Source organism: Ananas comosus, linkage group 4 (assembly GCF_001540865.1).
Source record: "Ananas comosus cultivar F153 linkage group 4, ASM154086v1, whole genome shotgun sequence".
Taxonomy (NCBI): domain Eukaryota; kingdom Viridiplantae; phylum Streptophyta; class Magnoliopsida; order Poales; family Bromeliaceae; genus Ananas; species Ananas comosus.
The window spans coordinates 15177584-15193136 of NC_033624.1; the positions used below are offsets into that span (position 1 = coordinate 15177584).

At 34.7% G+C, this 15553-nt stretch overlaps 2 protein-coding genes across 2 annotated transcripts; both read right to left on the reverse strand.

Moving 5' to 3' along the window:
- Positions 8568–10416, reverse strand: LOC109708501. The gene is made up of 2 exons (XM_020230272.1): positions 10190–10416; positions 8568–9055 (listed from the first exon to the last, which is right to left on the reverse strand). Exons 1-2 carry the CDS (start codon positions 10306–10308, stop codon positions 8920–8922), a joined length of 255 nt encoding a protein of 84 aa, XP_020085861.1. The 5' UTR covers positions 10309–10416; the 3' UTR covers positions 8568–8919.
- LOC109709643 (uncharacterized protein At5g02240-like) lies at positions 11077–14158 on the reverse strand. Its single transcript, XM_020231954.1, has 7 exons — positions 13889–14158; positions 13039–13310; positions 12897–12933; positions 12720–12817; positions 12243–12304; positions 11918–12041; positions 11077–11526 (listed from the first exon to the last, which is right to left on the reverse strand). Exons 1-7 carry the CDS (start codon positions 14124–14126, stop codon positions 11407–11409), a joined length of 951 nt encoding a protein of 316 aa, XP_020087543.1. The 5' UTR covers positions 14127–14158; the 3' UTR covers positions 11077–11406.

The following is a 15553-nucleotide window of genomic DNA, read 5'->3' on the forward strand; positions in this document are numbered from 1 at the left end:
ATATGTGTAGTTTGATCGCTTGTTATCAGGTTCGGCTTTTCTACCCAGGGGATCAATATGTACATTTTCGCTTCTCGGTCACAGCAAACGCTCCAATTTTTTCCCAGCACGATAATCTCAAAAAAAAAAGCCAAACAATAGCTACGGCTTCTTCCAAAGTGCTATATTCAATATAGCTATTCAAAACTTTATTCGCCAAACATATGGCCCTCAACTGTTTTCGACTAGAAAAGCAATTCTACAAGCCAAACATTAAGAACATTTTTAAGTATCAACTATCTGTGTTGATCGACAAATAAGATCCCATGTCCCTTGAAATTTTGACTGCGCCCCTGCATGAGACTGCATGATCCACCATGTATTACCGAACTAATAATGCCTTCTCTAGCTCTCTTTCAAAAAAATGTTACCAACATAGTCTTCTTTGTAAAATATTTTCAAATCTAATCTTATTTATACTATTTAGTTAAAAAAAAATTATCTCAATTTTTTTTATTAGTAATTAGGAGAATGAAGGAGTTTGTTTCTCCTCCTCCCCCCCCCCTCCCTCCTCACAGCTGCTGTCCACTTCCGCTGCCGCCGCCTTTGCAGCTACCTGCCGCCTCGCCAACCTCCTCCTTGTTCTCTTCTCTCTCGCCCTCTCCCCCACACCCTTCTCTCCTCGCTGCTGCAGGCCACCAACACCGGCGCGCCAACCCCCTCCGTGTTCCCTCTCCTTGGCTCATGCTCCGGTGACAGTGGGTGGCTCGGCGGCGGCGAGGCGTGGCACAGAACAGCGAAGAAGGGGGAAGAAGGATAACAAATTATTTTGCATAAATGTTTGGTTAGTTAGGATAAATAAGGGCTGTGTTGGGAATATTTTTTTAGAAGAGAACTAGATAAGGTATTAGCTCTCTATCACCTTGTTTTGAATCTTAAAGCAGTGTAGGGACCACGGACCACCCTTTAAATTTTTATTCTGGTTGGGTGTAGGAACAAGAACCCAACCTGATCCATTCGCAACCATAGCACGCAAAAGCAGCCGTTGATCAGCTGATATCCAATCATCCCACGGTGAGGGGCCAAAGGAATCTTATAACGTGTGGGATTGGCTATAAAGATGCCCTACCACATGATAGCTTAAGAGAGATTTTTTTTTTAAAAAAAAAAAAAGATAACATACTGTACGTTTTGTTTATTTTTTAAAAAATAAACTTAGTTAAAAATATGAATCAATTAAAATTCTAATTTAGAATCACTGATGCCAACTATCAAGTCTTTTATCATTTGCACTAAAGACGGTCGGTGACGGCTCAAGAGATGTTGTGAGAGAGAAACATCAACAACAGCACTATTAAACTTGTATTGCCAATTTGCTATGATCTATTGTTGCTATCAAAATTAAACTAAGGGCAGCGAGAGAAAAAGAGAGAGAGAGAGGGGGAGAGAGTAATGTAGAGATAGTAGTACCATACAAAGGTTCTTTCAACACAGTTTGTTACTGTGGTTGATTAGGTTGGAATCATCCTCCAATAGAACAGCAGAGAACAGAAGCTGTGTTACATTCCTTTAAAAGCATGCTTGCATTTGAAAATATTGGTTCCAATTTGCTAGCTGGTCAGTGTCAGTAGTTGGATCCACCTTTAAGAACGAGAGAGAGAGAGAGAGAGAGAGAGAGAGAGAGAATATATCATATATGTGCCCCTCTACCAACTCCTCAACTAAGGAAAGAAAAAGAGGCGTATACAGAGTACTAAATAACTGAGGTATAGGATCCATTAGACTAATTTTAATTACTAATTAAGCAAATAATTGATAAATAGGAAGAGTGTAGGGGTGAGAAAAGCCTAAGATGGGTCACATGGGATCTCTATACTCTCATTTGTTATGATGGATCCATCACGTGCTACGAAGCGTAGCAAAATAGCTAGCTGGATACGTTTGGATATCTAGCGAATGCCATGCGGGAGCCGGGGGTGGCAATCCCATTTTGCCTAACTCTTAAAATTATTTTTTACATTGATGAAAAGTGAAGCATCGAAAATGATACTTTTAAAAAATAAGATCTCATCAATTATTTGATTTTCAAAGTGAATATAAAAATTACTATACAAAAAGAGGCTGATAAAGTGAATTATAACTAAATTTTATTGTTTTTAATTTCAGTTTAAAAAATTCAAAAGTTACCGAAAATAGAAGCTTATTTAAGAATTAAGAGATTATATTTAATCTTAACTTTAATTTTGAATTTATTTTTAAAGTTAAATTTCATTTTAAATTTGAATTAAAATCATTATCACATTCTGAAATTTTATTTGAAAATTCAAATTCAACATAAAATTTTTTAATTCAAATTTGTGACTTTATATTTAAATTTAAATTTTCAAATATTTATTTTTATTTAAATTTGAATTCTAGAATTTAAATTTAAATTTAAACTTTAAAATTTAAATTTTAATCAAATTATCTTTAGCTAAGAACTCCAGTTTGAACTTTGAATTCAAATTGTCCCAACCATAAATTCAAATTACTGATTGAAATTGAAATTTAAATTTAAATTTAAATTTATATTTAAATTTATATTTTTTTATTTATATTTAATTTCAATATGAGTTTCAATTTGAGCTTTGAATTCAAGTTATGAATTCAAATGTTCAACTCAAATTGNGCTGCAGCCCACCGACACCGGCATGCCACCCCGCTCTGTGTTCCCTCTCCTTGGCTCATGCTCCGGTGACGGTGGGTGGCTCGGGAATATTTTTTGAGAAGAGAGCTAGATAAGGTATTAGCTCTCTATCACCTTCTTGTTTTGAATCTTAAAGCAGTGTAGGGACCACCATTCAAATTTTTATTTTATTCTGGTTGGGTGTAGGAACAAGAACCCCACCTGATCCATTCGCAACGATAGCACGCAAAAGCAGCCGTTGATCAGCTGACATCCAATCATCCCACGGTGAGGGGCCAAAGGAATCTTATAATGTGTGGGATTGGCTATAAAGATGCCCTACCACATGATAGCTTAAGAGAGATTTTTTTTTTAAAAAAAAAAAAAGATAACATACTGTACGTTTTGTTTANGTTTGTTTATATTTTCACCTCTTTATATATAATTAAATAATCAAAATTACAAAACTTGTTTCACTTTATAGCCAACCAAACAATAGAATTAAATTTTTTTAACTTCAGCCACTTTCCCCTTACCAAAAGCAATAATCAAATGTTGAAAATGGCAAACAAGTTTGAAACTTGTAAATACGAGACGAAATAAAATTCTGAATCTTAAAGCAGAAATTCAAAATTAAGCTTCTACCTTCACTACCATAAAAATATATATATCCTTATTTCCATCTCAGCAAATTATTTTTTTTCCTAATCAATATTGATATACCGAGTATCTTATCTGTTGATACGAAGTATTCCGGTGATCCTCACGATCCGAGTCTGAGCTGTTGGAATTGGAATAGGTTCGACAGTAGATCACGAAATTATGTCTCACAATTCGAATTTATTTGAAGGAGTGACATTTTTGTTTTTGGACCCTCAATGACCATAGATCGAACCTATCCAATTTTTACAATGCGCTGGTTGGCTTTTCACGAACTAACTGTAGTAGTCTCATTAGACCGTACATCTCTCTTGGTATATCCGGATAATAGGTAGGAACATAAACTGAAACATTCTGGAGCTACAACCTTCACCCAATTTTGAATTGTCGAAACAAGTAGATTTTGATAAACAATTAGTACTATTTTTCTGAACAATACTACACATCACTTTTAGAGTGCGTTTGGTTCGTGCTATCTTTCTAAGATTTCTAGTAATTCAATAGGAATAAAAAAATATGACGGTGTTTAGCTAAACGTACTAAGTAAACTTATTGGTAATATTAGATTTACTTGGGAATGAAATGCATCCCAAAGTACTAATCTCATTCCCTTGAGGGAAGATGGATATTCTCATATTAATGGATTGGGATAATTATAATATGTCTAATCTCTTTTTTCCTTCCTACCGCCGGCTAGTTGGTATTATTTTTCTTTACACTCTAACCTCATATCTCTCTCTAANGATGCCCTACCACATGATAGCTTAAGAGAGATTTTTTTTTTAAAAAAAAAAAAAGATAACATACTGTACGTTTTGTTTATTTTTTAAAAAATAAAATTAGCTGAAAATATGAATCAATTAGGATTCGAACTTGAGATCTCAGATACCAATGACCAAGTCCTTTGTCATTTGCACTACGGACGGTCAGTGATGGCTTAAGAGATGTTGTGAGAGAGAAACATCAACAACAGTACTATTAAACTTGTATTGCTAATTTGCTATGATCTATTGATGCTATCAAAATTAAACTAAGGGCAGAGAGAGAGAGAGAGAGAGAGAGAGAGAGAGAGAGATTGACTGATATATATGGAAAACACCCAAAAATAGTAATGTAGAGATAGTAGTACCATACAAAGGTTCTTTCAACACAGGTTGTTACTGTGGTTGATTAGGTTGGAATCATCCTCCAATAGAACAGCAGAGAACAGAAGCTGTGTTACATTCCTTTAAAAGAATGCTTGCATTTGAAAATTTTGGTTCCAATTTGCTAGCTGGTCAGTGTCAGTAGTTGGATCCACCTTTAAGAACGAGAGAGAGAGAGAGAGAGAGAGAGTATATCATATATGTGCCCCTCTACCAACTCCTCAACTAAGGAAAGAAAAAGAGATGTATACAGAGTACTAAATAACTGAGGTATAGGATCCATTAGACTAATTTTAATTAATAATTAAGCAAATAATTGATAAATAGGAAGAGTGTAGGGGTGAGAAAAGCCTAAGATGAGTCACATGGGATCTCTATACTCTTATTTGTTATGATGGATCCATCACGTGCTACGAAGTGTAGAAAAATAGCTAGCTGGATAAGGTTGGATATCTAGCGAATGCCATGCGGGAGCCCGGGGTGGCAATCCCATTTGGCCTAACTCTTAAAATTATTTTTTTACATTGATGAAAAGTGAAGCATCAAAAATGATACTTTTAAAAAATAAGATCTTATCTATTATTTGATTTTCAAAGTGAATATAAAAATTACTATACAAAAATAGGCTGATAAAGTAAATTATAACTAAATCTTATTGTTTTTAATTTCAGTTTAAAAAATTCAAAAGTTACCGAAAATAGAAGCTTATTTAAGAATTAAGAGATTATATTTAATCTTATCTATTATTTGATTTTCAAAGTGAATATAAAAATTACTATACAAAAATAGGCTGATAAAGTAAATTATAACTAAATCTTATTGTTTTTAATTTCAGTTTAAAAAATTCAAAAGTTACCGAAAATAGAAGCTTATTTAAGAATTAAGAGATTATATTTAATCTTAACTTTAATTTTGAATTTATTTTTAAAGGTAAATTTCATTTTAAATTTGAATTAAAATCATTATCACATTCTGAAATTTTATTTGAAAATTCAAATTCAACATAAAATTTTTTAATTCAAATTTGTGACTTTATATTTAAATTTAAATTTTTAAATATTTATTTTTATTTAAATTTGAATTCTAGAATTTAAATTTAAATTTAAACTTTAAAATTAAAATTTTAATCAAATTATCTTTAGCTAAGAACTCCAGTTTGAACTTTGAATTCAAATTGTCCCAACCATAAATTCAAATTACTGATTGAAATTGAAATTTAAATTTAAATTTAAATTTATATTTAAATTTATATTTTTTTATTTATATTTAATTTCAATATGAGTTTCAATTTGAGCTTTGAATTCAAGTTATGAATTCAAATGTTCAACTCAAATTGTAATTTAAGCTCAAATTTTAATTTAAATTTAAATATTAATTCAAATTGTGAATTTACATTTGAATTCAAAAATTAATATTAAAGAGTAAATTAAAATATATCTCAAATTATAAATTCAAATTATGAATTCAAATTTTAATAAATGTTCTAATTTCTATGTTGAACTTTTATTTTAGAATTTAATTTCACTTATAAGTTATAACTTAAACATTAAATTCAAATTGTAAATTTATGTTCTTAATTTTTATTATAAACTCAACTTAGATTTAAGTTTTAAATTTAAATTGTAAATTAATTTGAATTGTAGATATAAATTTAAATTTTTTATTTAAAATTGCGAGTATAAGTAGGTTGTTTTATATTTTCACCTCTTTATATATAATTAAATAATCAAAATTACAAAACTTGTTTCATTTATAGCCAACCAAACAATAGAATTAAATTGTTTTAACTTCAGCCACTTTCCCCTTACAAAGCAATAATCAAATGTTGAAAATGGCAAACAAGTTTAAAACTTGTAAATACGAGACGAAATAAAATTCTGAATCTTAAAGCAGAAATTCAAAATTAAGCTTCTACCTTCACTACCATAAAAATATATATATCTTATTTCCATCTCAGCAAATTATTTTTTTCTAATCAATATTGATATACGAGTATCTTATCTGTTGATACGAAGTATTCCGGTGATCCTCACGATCCGAGTCTGAGCTGTTGGAATTGGAATAGGTTGACAGTAGATCACGAAATTATGTCTCAACAATTCGAATTTATTTGAAGGAGTGACATTTTGTTTTTGACCCTCAATGAGCCATAGATCGAACCTATCCAATTTTTACAATGCGCTGGTTGGCTTTTCACGAATAATGTAGTAGTCTCATTAGACGTAATCTCTCTTGGTATTTCCGGATAATAGGTAGGAACATAAACTGAAACATTCTGGAGCTACAACCTTCACCCAATTTTGAATTGTCGAAACAAGTAGATTTTGATAACAATTAGTACTATTTTTCTGAACAATCATACACATCACTTTTAGAGTGCGTTTGGTTCGTGGCTATCTTCTAAGATTTCTAGTAATTCATAGGAATAAAAAAATATGACGGTGTTTAGCTAAACGTACTAAGTAAATTATTGGTAATATTAGGATTTACTGTGGGAATGAAATGCATCCCAAAGTACTAATCTCATTCCTTGAGGGAGATGGATATTCTCATATTAATGGATTGGGATAATTATAATATGTCTAATCTCTTTTTTCCTTCCACCGCGGCTAGTTGGTATTATTTTTCTTTACACTCTAACCTCATATCTCTCTCTAACTTATCTTTTTCTCTCTAAACTTCAATCTTTTCTCTCTCTAAATTAAGCTATTTCTCCCCTTTTTCTAAAATTTCAAACCCTCTCTTCTCTAATCTCGACTCTATTTCTCTTCTATTTCTTAATTATGCTCTCTCTTTCTAATCTATATTCTCTCTTTTTTTCTAAAAAGATGTTGAAATTTTTTTATAGTATTATTTTAAAATTAATTAAAATAAATAATATATTATATATTTTTCGTAATCTTAAAAACATTGATTAAATAATATGACCGTACAATCAAAACGAAATACTATATTCCTAGTAATAGAATGAATAGAAATAAGATTCTCGGATATCATTTTACTCCAAGTAATCTTTCATAGTGCGAAGCCAAACGCCTTACAGAAGTTCCACTGTGTGAAACAAGCTCTGCATGCCCACAAAGCAGGGAATTAATTAGGCCAAGTTTTCCATTACCCAGTTCCCAACTTTGAGATACTAGTGTTGGATCACATTTATATATGTTCAACAATTTAACAAACTTTATATGTTACCCAATATTCATGAAGGGGACACCACTGCCAAAATTGTCAACTAGAGGTTGCAAAATTTGGCATGATCAGAGTTGTATGCCTAATTAGACCAAGCACTAGTTAGGCCATCTAACACTAAGGACTGACTAACCACCTTGGATGCACCCAACACTGATACAAACCAAACCGCGAACCGAACACAAACTATTTAAAGCATAAGGGCTGTGTAGGACATATCATGAGGTTTATTTCAACCGAACAATATGCTAAACTCAAGTTTCCCTAAAAGATGCACTTTCTCGATCCAGGTGTGCTTTCCATCCATAGCCATCATTCTAGCTTTTTATGAACTAAAAGGAAACCCCTAAGAAGTTCAAATAAAGGTTGGCTATTATGCGAGTCTTGCGGACCTGTGGTGACATCTTTTCTCCAAATGTTTGTCTAGTATGTGGTGGGAGTGGTAAGGGTCTGTTTGACCTTTGCTTCTGCGCCTGCGGGCTGTAGAAGTTGGGCCAACTTCTTCCGTGTATGAAGTTGTTTTTATGGTCCGCTTTTTCGGCCTCTGCAGCCTAAGATGTGAAAAGTGAACGGTTGAGCAGGGTGCCAAAACTTGGCTCGTGGGCTGCAGTAGGACCAACCTCTCACACAGTTCGTGTTTTCGGGCCTTCATGACCTAAAACATGTAACCGCTGTGGAGTGAACTATGCCGGCACGGCAGCAATTACAGGGCCAAACAGGCCCTACGACTTCTAGCATTACCGTTCGGCCAGTTTCTACACACAGCCTAAGATCACTGATCACCATGCCTCTTCACCGACCATGGCAATAGCCTGGCCCCAGCGACACAACTCTACAGTTAGATGGTCCACATTAATAGACATGAATTTCCCAATGAAACCATGCCCACACATGAATTTATCAATAACCCATTAGCAGAAGCAAGAAAGAAACAACAAAATGAGTTCTATATTCAACAAAAATTCCAAGCATATGGTGTCCCGGATTCACTATAAAATACTCAGTTATGATGAATTACCAAGCACTCAGAACAAAATAAGCTGATGAGTGAAAACGATTAAAGATATGGAGTACCTTGGAAGATACCCAAAGTGCGATTGTTGAATCAGTTCTTGCAATTCAGCTTTTCAAACTTGAAGCCCACCACGAATGTCATCTTTTAAATGTAACTCATCAATCGCACACTTATGGAAGTACATTCTGAGGTACCCGAAGAATTATGCCTAAAAAAATTCGTAGACAAGAGATCTTGAACTGAAGCTTACCATACCATAGGACAGGCTAGTCATCCTTCAATCGCTTGAGCAGTTTCACAGCCCACTGTCTCAACCGCCTCTTTAGCGTAAAACCAACTACCACACCAACTGCAAAAGTAAGGGCGCACATCTTGCTACATGTCCACAAAGATATTACCCGCCTGCAACAAAACCATCCCATCATAGACTCTCAATTACACAGCAGAACAGTCTGCAGAAAAAGGAAATGGCAGCCAAGAGAGAGCTAAAATTATGAAAAACCTCTGGTTATATCACAGATTTAATTCTTAACGAAGAAAACATGCAAACCATAATACATCTGGTGAGGCTATTTGCATTGTTTAGCAGATACATATTTCTAATTTCAAGCAAGCTAAGTGATTTTTTTTCTTTTTCTTTTTTTTTTTGTTTACTCTTGTCTGTTGCATAGAGGTGTCATATAATATATTTGCACATGAATACCTCAAAGGTGAAAATAAGAAGGCCAAATGGTCAAAAATCGAAAATAAGAAGGTCAACTAAGCTACTTCCTCTACAAAAATGACACAAAGGGAATGCAATTTATCAGGTAAGTTGAAGAAAATCTAGTAAATCATAAGGATAACTGCAACTTAAAAATTTCTACAGTAGCATAGGAATTTGGCATGGTCTTGGTCACCATTAAACCCCTTCTCTAGAGATAAAAATAAAAAGGCCAATGTTCAACATCGTTGACTAGAAACCTAAAAACACTACTTATTGATGGTCCGATCTTTAATGTTGCTAAACAACTAGTTAAGGATTTTTAAAAGATTACTATGATACATCTATATCAATTATTTGTGCGAACAATGAGAAACCTGTAAACTTGACTGTTTGCTAATTATCTTGCCCTAAATAATAGCAAATTAGAAACGTGACGAAGTAAGCAGACACTTATCTGCCGAAGAACTTACATCCATAGTTTTCAACTCTAAGGCATTCTTAGTCCTTTTTCAGGACTCGCTCATATTCCTAGTTGCGATTATCATAAGTTGCTCTTTGATAGCTCAAGCTTACTTATACGCTGAAGCTTTGTTCTACATGGTCTTACAAACAAATCTACCCTAATAGGAATCACCCCAGAACAGTAACATCTATATTCTTCGTAAACCATTTCATTCACAATCAACAAACCTGATACCGTTTAAATCGATTATACTAAACTAATAAGGGATTCTCGATTTCTACTACCTGTAATCGTACACAAAAGGGATCAAAGAAACGATAATAGCAAGAAAAAAAAATGAGAGAAAAGGGGGAGGGGGGAATCGTACTCAGGAGCTCTTGGGACGAGGATATGAGCTTGATCGGAAGAGTTTAAGTTGCTGGAATCGGAGGTCGGTTCTCGCCCTAGAGATCGGAATCCGAGCTTGAATCTCTCAATCGACGCCATGGTCGACCAAAGGAGTAGGGATGATATATGTGGAGTAAGGGTTAGGGTTTTCCACCGGGGAGAAGAGAGAGAGAGCGAGAGAGAGAGAGAGAGAGAGAGAGAGAGGGGGAACTAGAGGGTTTAAGAACTGTGTAAGCGTTGAAGGTAAGAGATTTGCGTTACTTGCGATAAAAAAACGTAAGGTAAAAAAATATTATATCTATTTTTGTTTGTAATATTATATTTTGCGTATATTGACGAGACAGTTACAATATATTTTTTACGATGTGATGAAATATAAAAATATATTTATATATATTTATATTCTAACTTTATTTTATCTAGATAGATCTCAACAGTAAACTAAGCTTAAGCTTTCGGTCAAGCTGCCGTAGATTGTTTCTGGGTTCGAATTGGTGTAGAATCCAAATTCGATTAAATAAGTATTTGGCTTTTAATTTTAGAAAAAAAACAGGACTTATCACACGAGTAAGTATTTAATTGACGAATTATCGGACACTGAAAATATTTGTTTAAACTTTGTTAATCCTAATTATTATATCCAGTAAGGCCCATTTATAAGATCACAAAAAGGCCCAAAATCACTAGTGGACCGCGAAGATTGGATCATCTGAATTATACCACATTTTAAAACAACGAACTCGAACTTCTAAGTTTTCAATTTTAAAAATTAACACATTAAGAAATAACAAGTAAATTATATTCCAACGCTAACGTTTTGCCACTCAACATACTAATAACATTGCGTAGAAACATTCTATTGAGTCTGTCACATTACTCAATTGGATTGACAAATGAGAAGGCATATGAGCACTAGCACTATTAATAGAATATTCCACTATTTTCAAAAATAGAAAAAAAAAAAACAAAAAAAAAACGCACCAACTGCTACTCTCCTTTCCATGTTAGATGCCAGAGTTTATATCCTCACACAGGTCTACCTCCGAGAACAAATTGCTACAACTTGAATGGTACAGAGATATTACAGGAATGAGAATAACTAGGCAGCCACAGGCTCTCAGCAATGTTCAACCAAGAGTGTTTCTGGATCTTTCACCGAGACTAGCATTGAAATTAGATACAAAATTGTGATTTCACTTAAAACCGCGCAGTGACCTGCGAGAAGAGCGCCTTGAAATCGGTGGTCGGCGTACCCTCACCCTCGGGCTTCGACGCGAGATCGAATGCCTTAAACTTCGCTTCGTCAAACTGCAAAGCCTGCCCGCAGAAAATACTTTGCAATTTAAGGAAAATTTTTGAAGTCGGGAAAATTCGCAAATTGACACGGAAAACAAGGAAAGTTTAATAAGTAAGATGATGTACAAATGCAGCATAGTTTGCAGAATGAAACAAGATGATAGAATGATTTAATCATGTGAGGTATTACTCATGGATTTTTTTATTTTATTTTTGTCTCGAGACAGAAAAGTAGAATACAACTTCGAAGAGGCTAATGCTCTTCATTCATTGAATAGCAAATGCTGCAATTTGTTTTAACGGGGTGTTTCGCTTAACTTAATACAAGCAAAAAAGCAAAGGAATAAAAAATAAAAGGATGTCTTAAGAAGTTTTGCATTGTTACGAATTTCAATTATCAGGGATAATAAACCTGAATGCAGACTTCTGCAACATCAGCCCTAGCAATCGTTCTTGTATCCGTCTTGAGAAGCTCATCATCTTTCCCCACAAGCAATTCTCGGACGCCGCCATCTTTATCCTGTAGTCCACCAGCCCTGGTAGAAATACCAAATGGTTTCATTTTCCCGGTCAGCTTTTAGTAGAAAACTGCGCTCAGAAACAGTATCATTGAAAATCGAGCATGTTCTTCAGAATAAGGACGGGCATTACTATTCCATGAATTAAGAAAGTGTAAAAAAAAAGTAATTGATTTTGTTATTGTAGCTGCACAACTAACAGAGCTTTCAGCCTTTCACCTTATGATAGTGTATGGTACACCAGAGTCAGCCAAATACTGCTCCGCCTTCCTTTTCCACACCTGCAAATGATTTGAAACACTAGTAAGAATGTGCTATCCTAATATAAATCAATATTAAGAACGAAAATAATTCTTACTAAATGCTTTTCAGTGCCATATAGCAATTGGCTAAACAGTTCAACGGCATTTCAATGGATAGATCTTGGAAGTGCAAACTTATAACATAATGGCATTTCCCCAGAAGCAACCGTAAGCGACGTAATAGAGGCACACTAAGCTATATAAGTAGTGCATTATGTTCGCCTATCATTCTTCATTGTTAGAGTAGCTAAATATCTGCAAAAATAGTGCTGCCCCTTTGCATGGATAAGCATCAGAAACAGAAACTGAAGTTCAAATCACAACGAGTAGAAGAGAACTTGTAAATGTATCAGACATAAGAAGTGGTAGATAGAAAACAATCGCGAGTACTTACCAAGATATTTCCATTTCCGATGCTGTTTAATGGGTTATTGACGTCCGTCCCACCCATGGAGCCTACCAAAACTATCTGCTTTACGCCAACAGCTTTGGCTGTACGAAAACAAGGGAGTGAGACGAATGAACAAGGAAAACATTCGCACGAAGCTGAGGTAAGAGGGGGAGGCCTTACCGGCATCAATTTGATTCTTCTGACCAATCCAATCAACCTTAAGAAAGAAAGAAAGAAAGAAAGATGCTAATCAATTGAAGACGGAAAAGAAAAATCAAAACTGCAGTGATGAATCTAAAAGATATTGATTACTGCAAATTACCTGTTCAGGGTAGAAACCATCTTCAAAATAGAACTCGGGCCGTTCTCCTTTGCTTGGATCAAACCCTGGTTTCATCTTTGGCACCGCGCTGGTGAGAATTATGAGCGCACCAATGCCATCAAAAGCTGGAGCAATACTTTCAGCTTGTCTTATATCGCCGACAAACACGTCGTCAGCAGCCCCAATTTTGGTTTTGCTCTCCTCTGTCCTAACTAGGCCTCTTGCAACATACCGGTCCGTTTGCTCCTTCAATTTCTTGTAAACAATTTGGCCTGTTCAATTTTTCATAAAAGCATAAATAAAAGAAACTAAGTAGTTCAGCAAAATTTTCCGCGCACGCAAAGTAAGATAAGAGTATGAGAAGTGAGAAGAAGCACTCAACAACTACAGGACATTTTGAGATACATCTCCACCTAGCAAAGTTAATGAATGCAGTGAATTTTTCGGGCACACAAATAAATAGATAAAAACCAAACACTACTAAGTGCCATTGATCTCTCAAATCGCTTTCACTCTGTAAATTATCAAACTACAATCTCAAACGGTAATAATTTCATTTTTCGTTTAATTTTTAGCTATGATCGATATACGAAATGATTTTAAATGGAAGAAAAGGTAGAGATACTCTCCACATTATCCTCCACTATTCACAATATGTTTTCGAATTCTACCACCATAACCTATTCGACGAAATGCCTCACTCGCTTCTGTAGAATCCCCAAATCTCCAACCAAACCCACCACTTCCCTAGAACGTTCTCTCTAGTAATTTCATGCTAATCCTAATAAAACAACAACACGGTGAATCGTAATGCGAATTCAAACGTTATGTAAAAACGATCGGGAATTACCGGTCCTACCACCGGCGCCGGTGACGAGGACGGTGAGAGGAGAGCCCTCCGCCATGGCCGAGGCGGAGAGAGCTCCAAAGCTCCTCCTCCTCCTCCTACTAATACTACTACTACTACCACCACTACTAAGCTTCTTCGAGAGGTGAGAGAGGGAGAAGAGGGGATTGGAGAGGGCTTTGGAACTCTCGAAGAGGGAACGGGGAGGAGCGTAGGAGAGGAAGGAGACGCGCATCGCCATTTTTACGGATTATTAACAACGAGAGTTTAGAGGAGAGTGCGCTCTTATCTCTTTAGTTCGGCGTAGGCGACACGCCTCGGCGCGAATGCAACAATTAAAGATGGGCCGTAGACCGTGGTCCGTGGACCGTAGACCGTAGACCGTAGGCCATGGGCCACGGGCTGTAGACCGTGGGATGTAATCTCTTTAGTGGCCCAGGGACTTAGCCCAACAAAGAGAAATTTGCAACTAAACCCTCCGACTTTTTCATAATATCGTAAAGTCTTTTACAGCTTTCTCGTGATAATGCTGCTAATAATGCAAGAACAACCATTGATTTCGCCAAAATTAATATCTAAATATTAGATATTGAAAATTCACAATTTTTTACACATCTATCTACATTATATATATAAAAAAATGAATATAAATTTTAAATATTTTAGATTTTCTTTCAAAAATATCTCTTGTATTCTCAAGATACAGTACAACAGAATTAGGTTATAGGGACACATGTTTGGGACACTTTTGAGTAAGTGTCCCATTTATACTAAAACTTAAAAAAACATCTACTAATGCCTAAATATAAAGCCCAATCCAACCAAAATAAAAAGATTACTCTACTCAACCCACCACACCCAGTCCATTTGGCCCGATTATAAACAGAAAAGAAAAAAAAAAAAAATCAATTACCATATTTTCTTCTCTCTTCACTCAATCCGCTGAAATTTTAGACGAAAAGCCATTCCTGTCGTCCTCCTCCGCCACCGCAGCCAACGAGATAAAGTTTCGGCGGTTGCTAAATGCTTAAATAAGTTGTTGGTAAATTAACAGCACTTTTTTAGGTTATAGCGACACTCTTTAACTGTCACTATATACCTAGCGACCCCACATATAGCAACACTTTTTAAAAGTGTCGGTAATTTTAGCTAGCAGCACTTTTTTGACATAAACCTATATTTTAAAGTGTCGTTATAGATCGTTTTTGTTGTAGTGATATATCAATACTTAAAGAAACCAATTACTAACAGACACGACATTAACTTTTTAAACAAATCTAAATTCTCAAAATCGAACTTAACTAATCGACTATAATTCTTTCTATTCTTCTATCGAATTAGATAATTACAATCAAATAGAATTTTTAACTTAAACAACGGGAGAATCCTAAACTATTTAAATCTAATAAATAAAGTTGACTTAATATATAACTGTTATCTCCATTTCTATAGCAAACGAGGTGATTATAATTTAAGAAAGCATATTTATTCTACATATACAATTAAATGCTATAAAATAAATAAGTTTGTAATTTTTTAAGCTTTTTTTTTTTTCCTTTTGTGCAAAGCGTGCATTACACGCGCACTCTAACTACAAAACTGGGAAGCGTGGTTCTCTCGGTACCATGCAAATACAACGCACCCAACTGAGTAGTTAAGTGGCCAACA

What these genes read in the sequence shown, in the direction of transcription:
- LOC109709643 (XM_020231954.1), bottom strand. Translation starts at nt 14,126, where the DNA reads ATGGCGATGCGCGTCTCCTTCCTCTCCTACGCTCCTCCCCGTTCCCTC. An exon ending in ATGGTTTCTACCCTGAACAG is followed by an intron (nt 12,934 to 13,038) that starts GTAATTTGCAGT and finishes TTCTTTCTTAAG; the next exon opens with GTTGATTGGATTGGTCAGAA. An exon ending in TTGCAGAAGTCTGCATTCAG is followed by an intron (nt 11,527 to 11,917) that starts GTTTATTATCCC and finishes TTCTGCGGGCAG; the next exon opens with GCTTTGCAGTTTGACGAAGC.
- LOC109708501 (XM_020230272.1), bottom strand. Translation starts at nt 10,308, where the DNA reads ATGGCGTCGATTGAGAGATTCAAGCTCGGATTCCGATCTCTAGGGCGA. An exon ending in CTCGTCCCAAGAGCTCCTGA is followed by an intron (nt 9,056 to 10,189) that starts GTACGATTCCCC and finishes GTTTTGTTGCAG; the next exon opens with GCGGGTAATATCTTTGTGGA.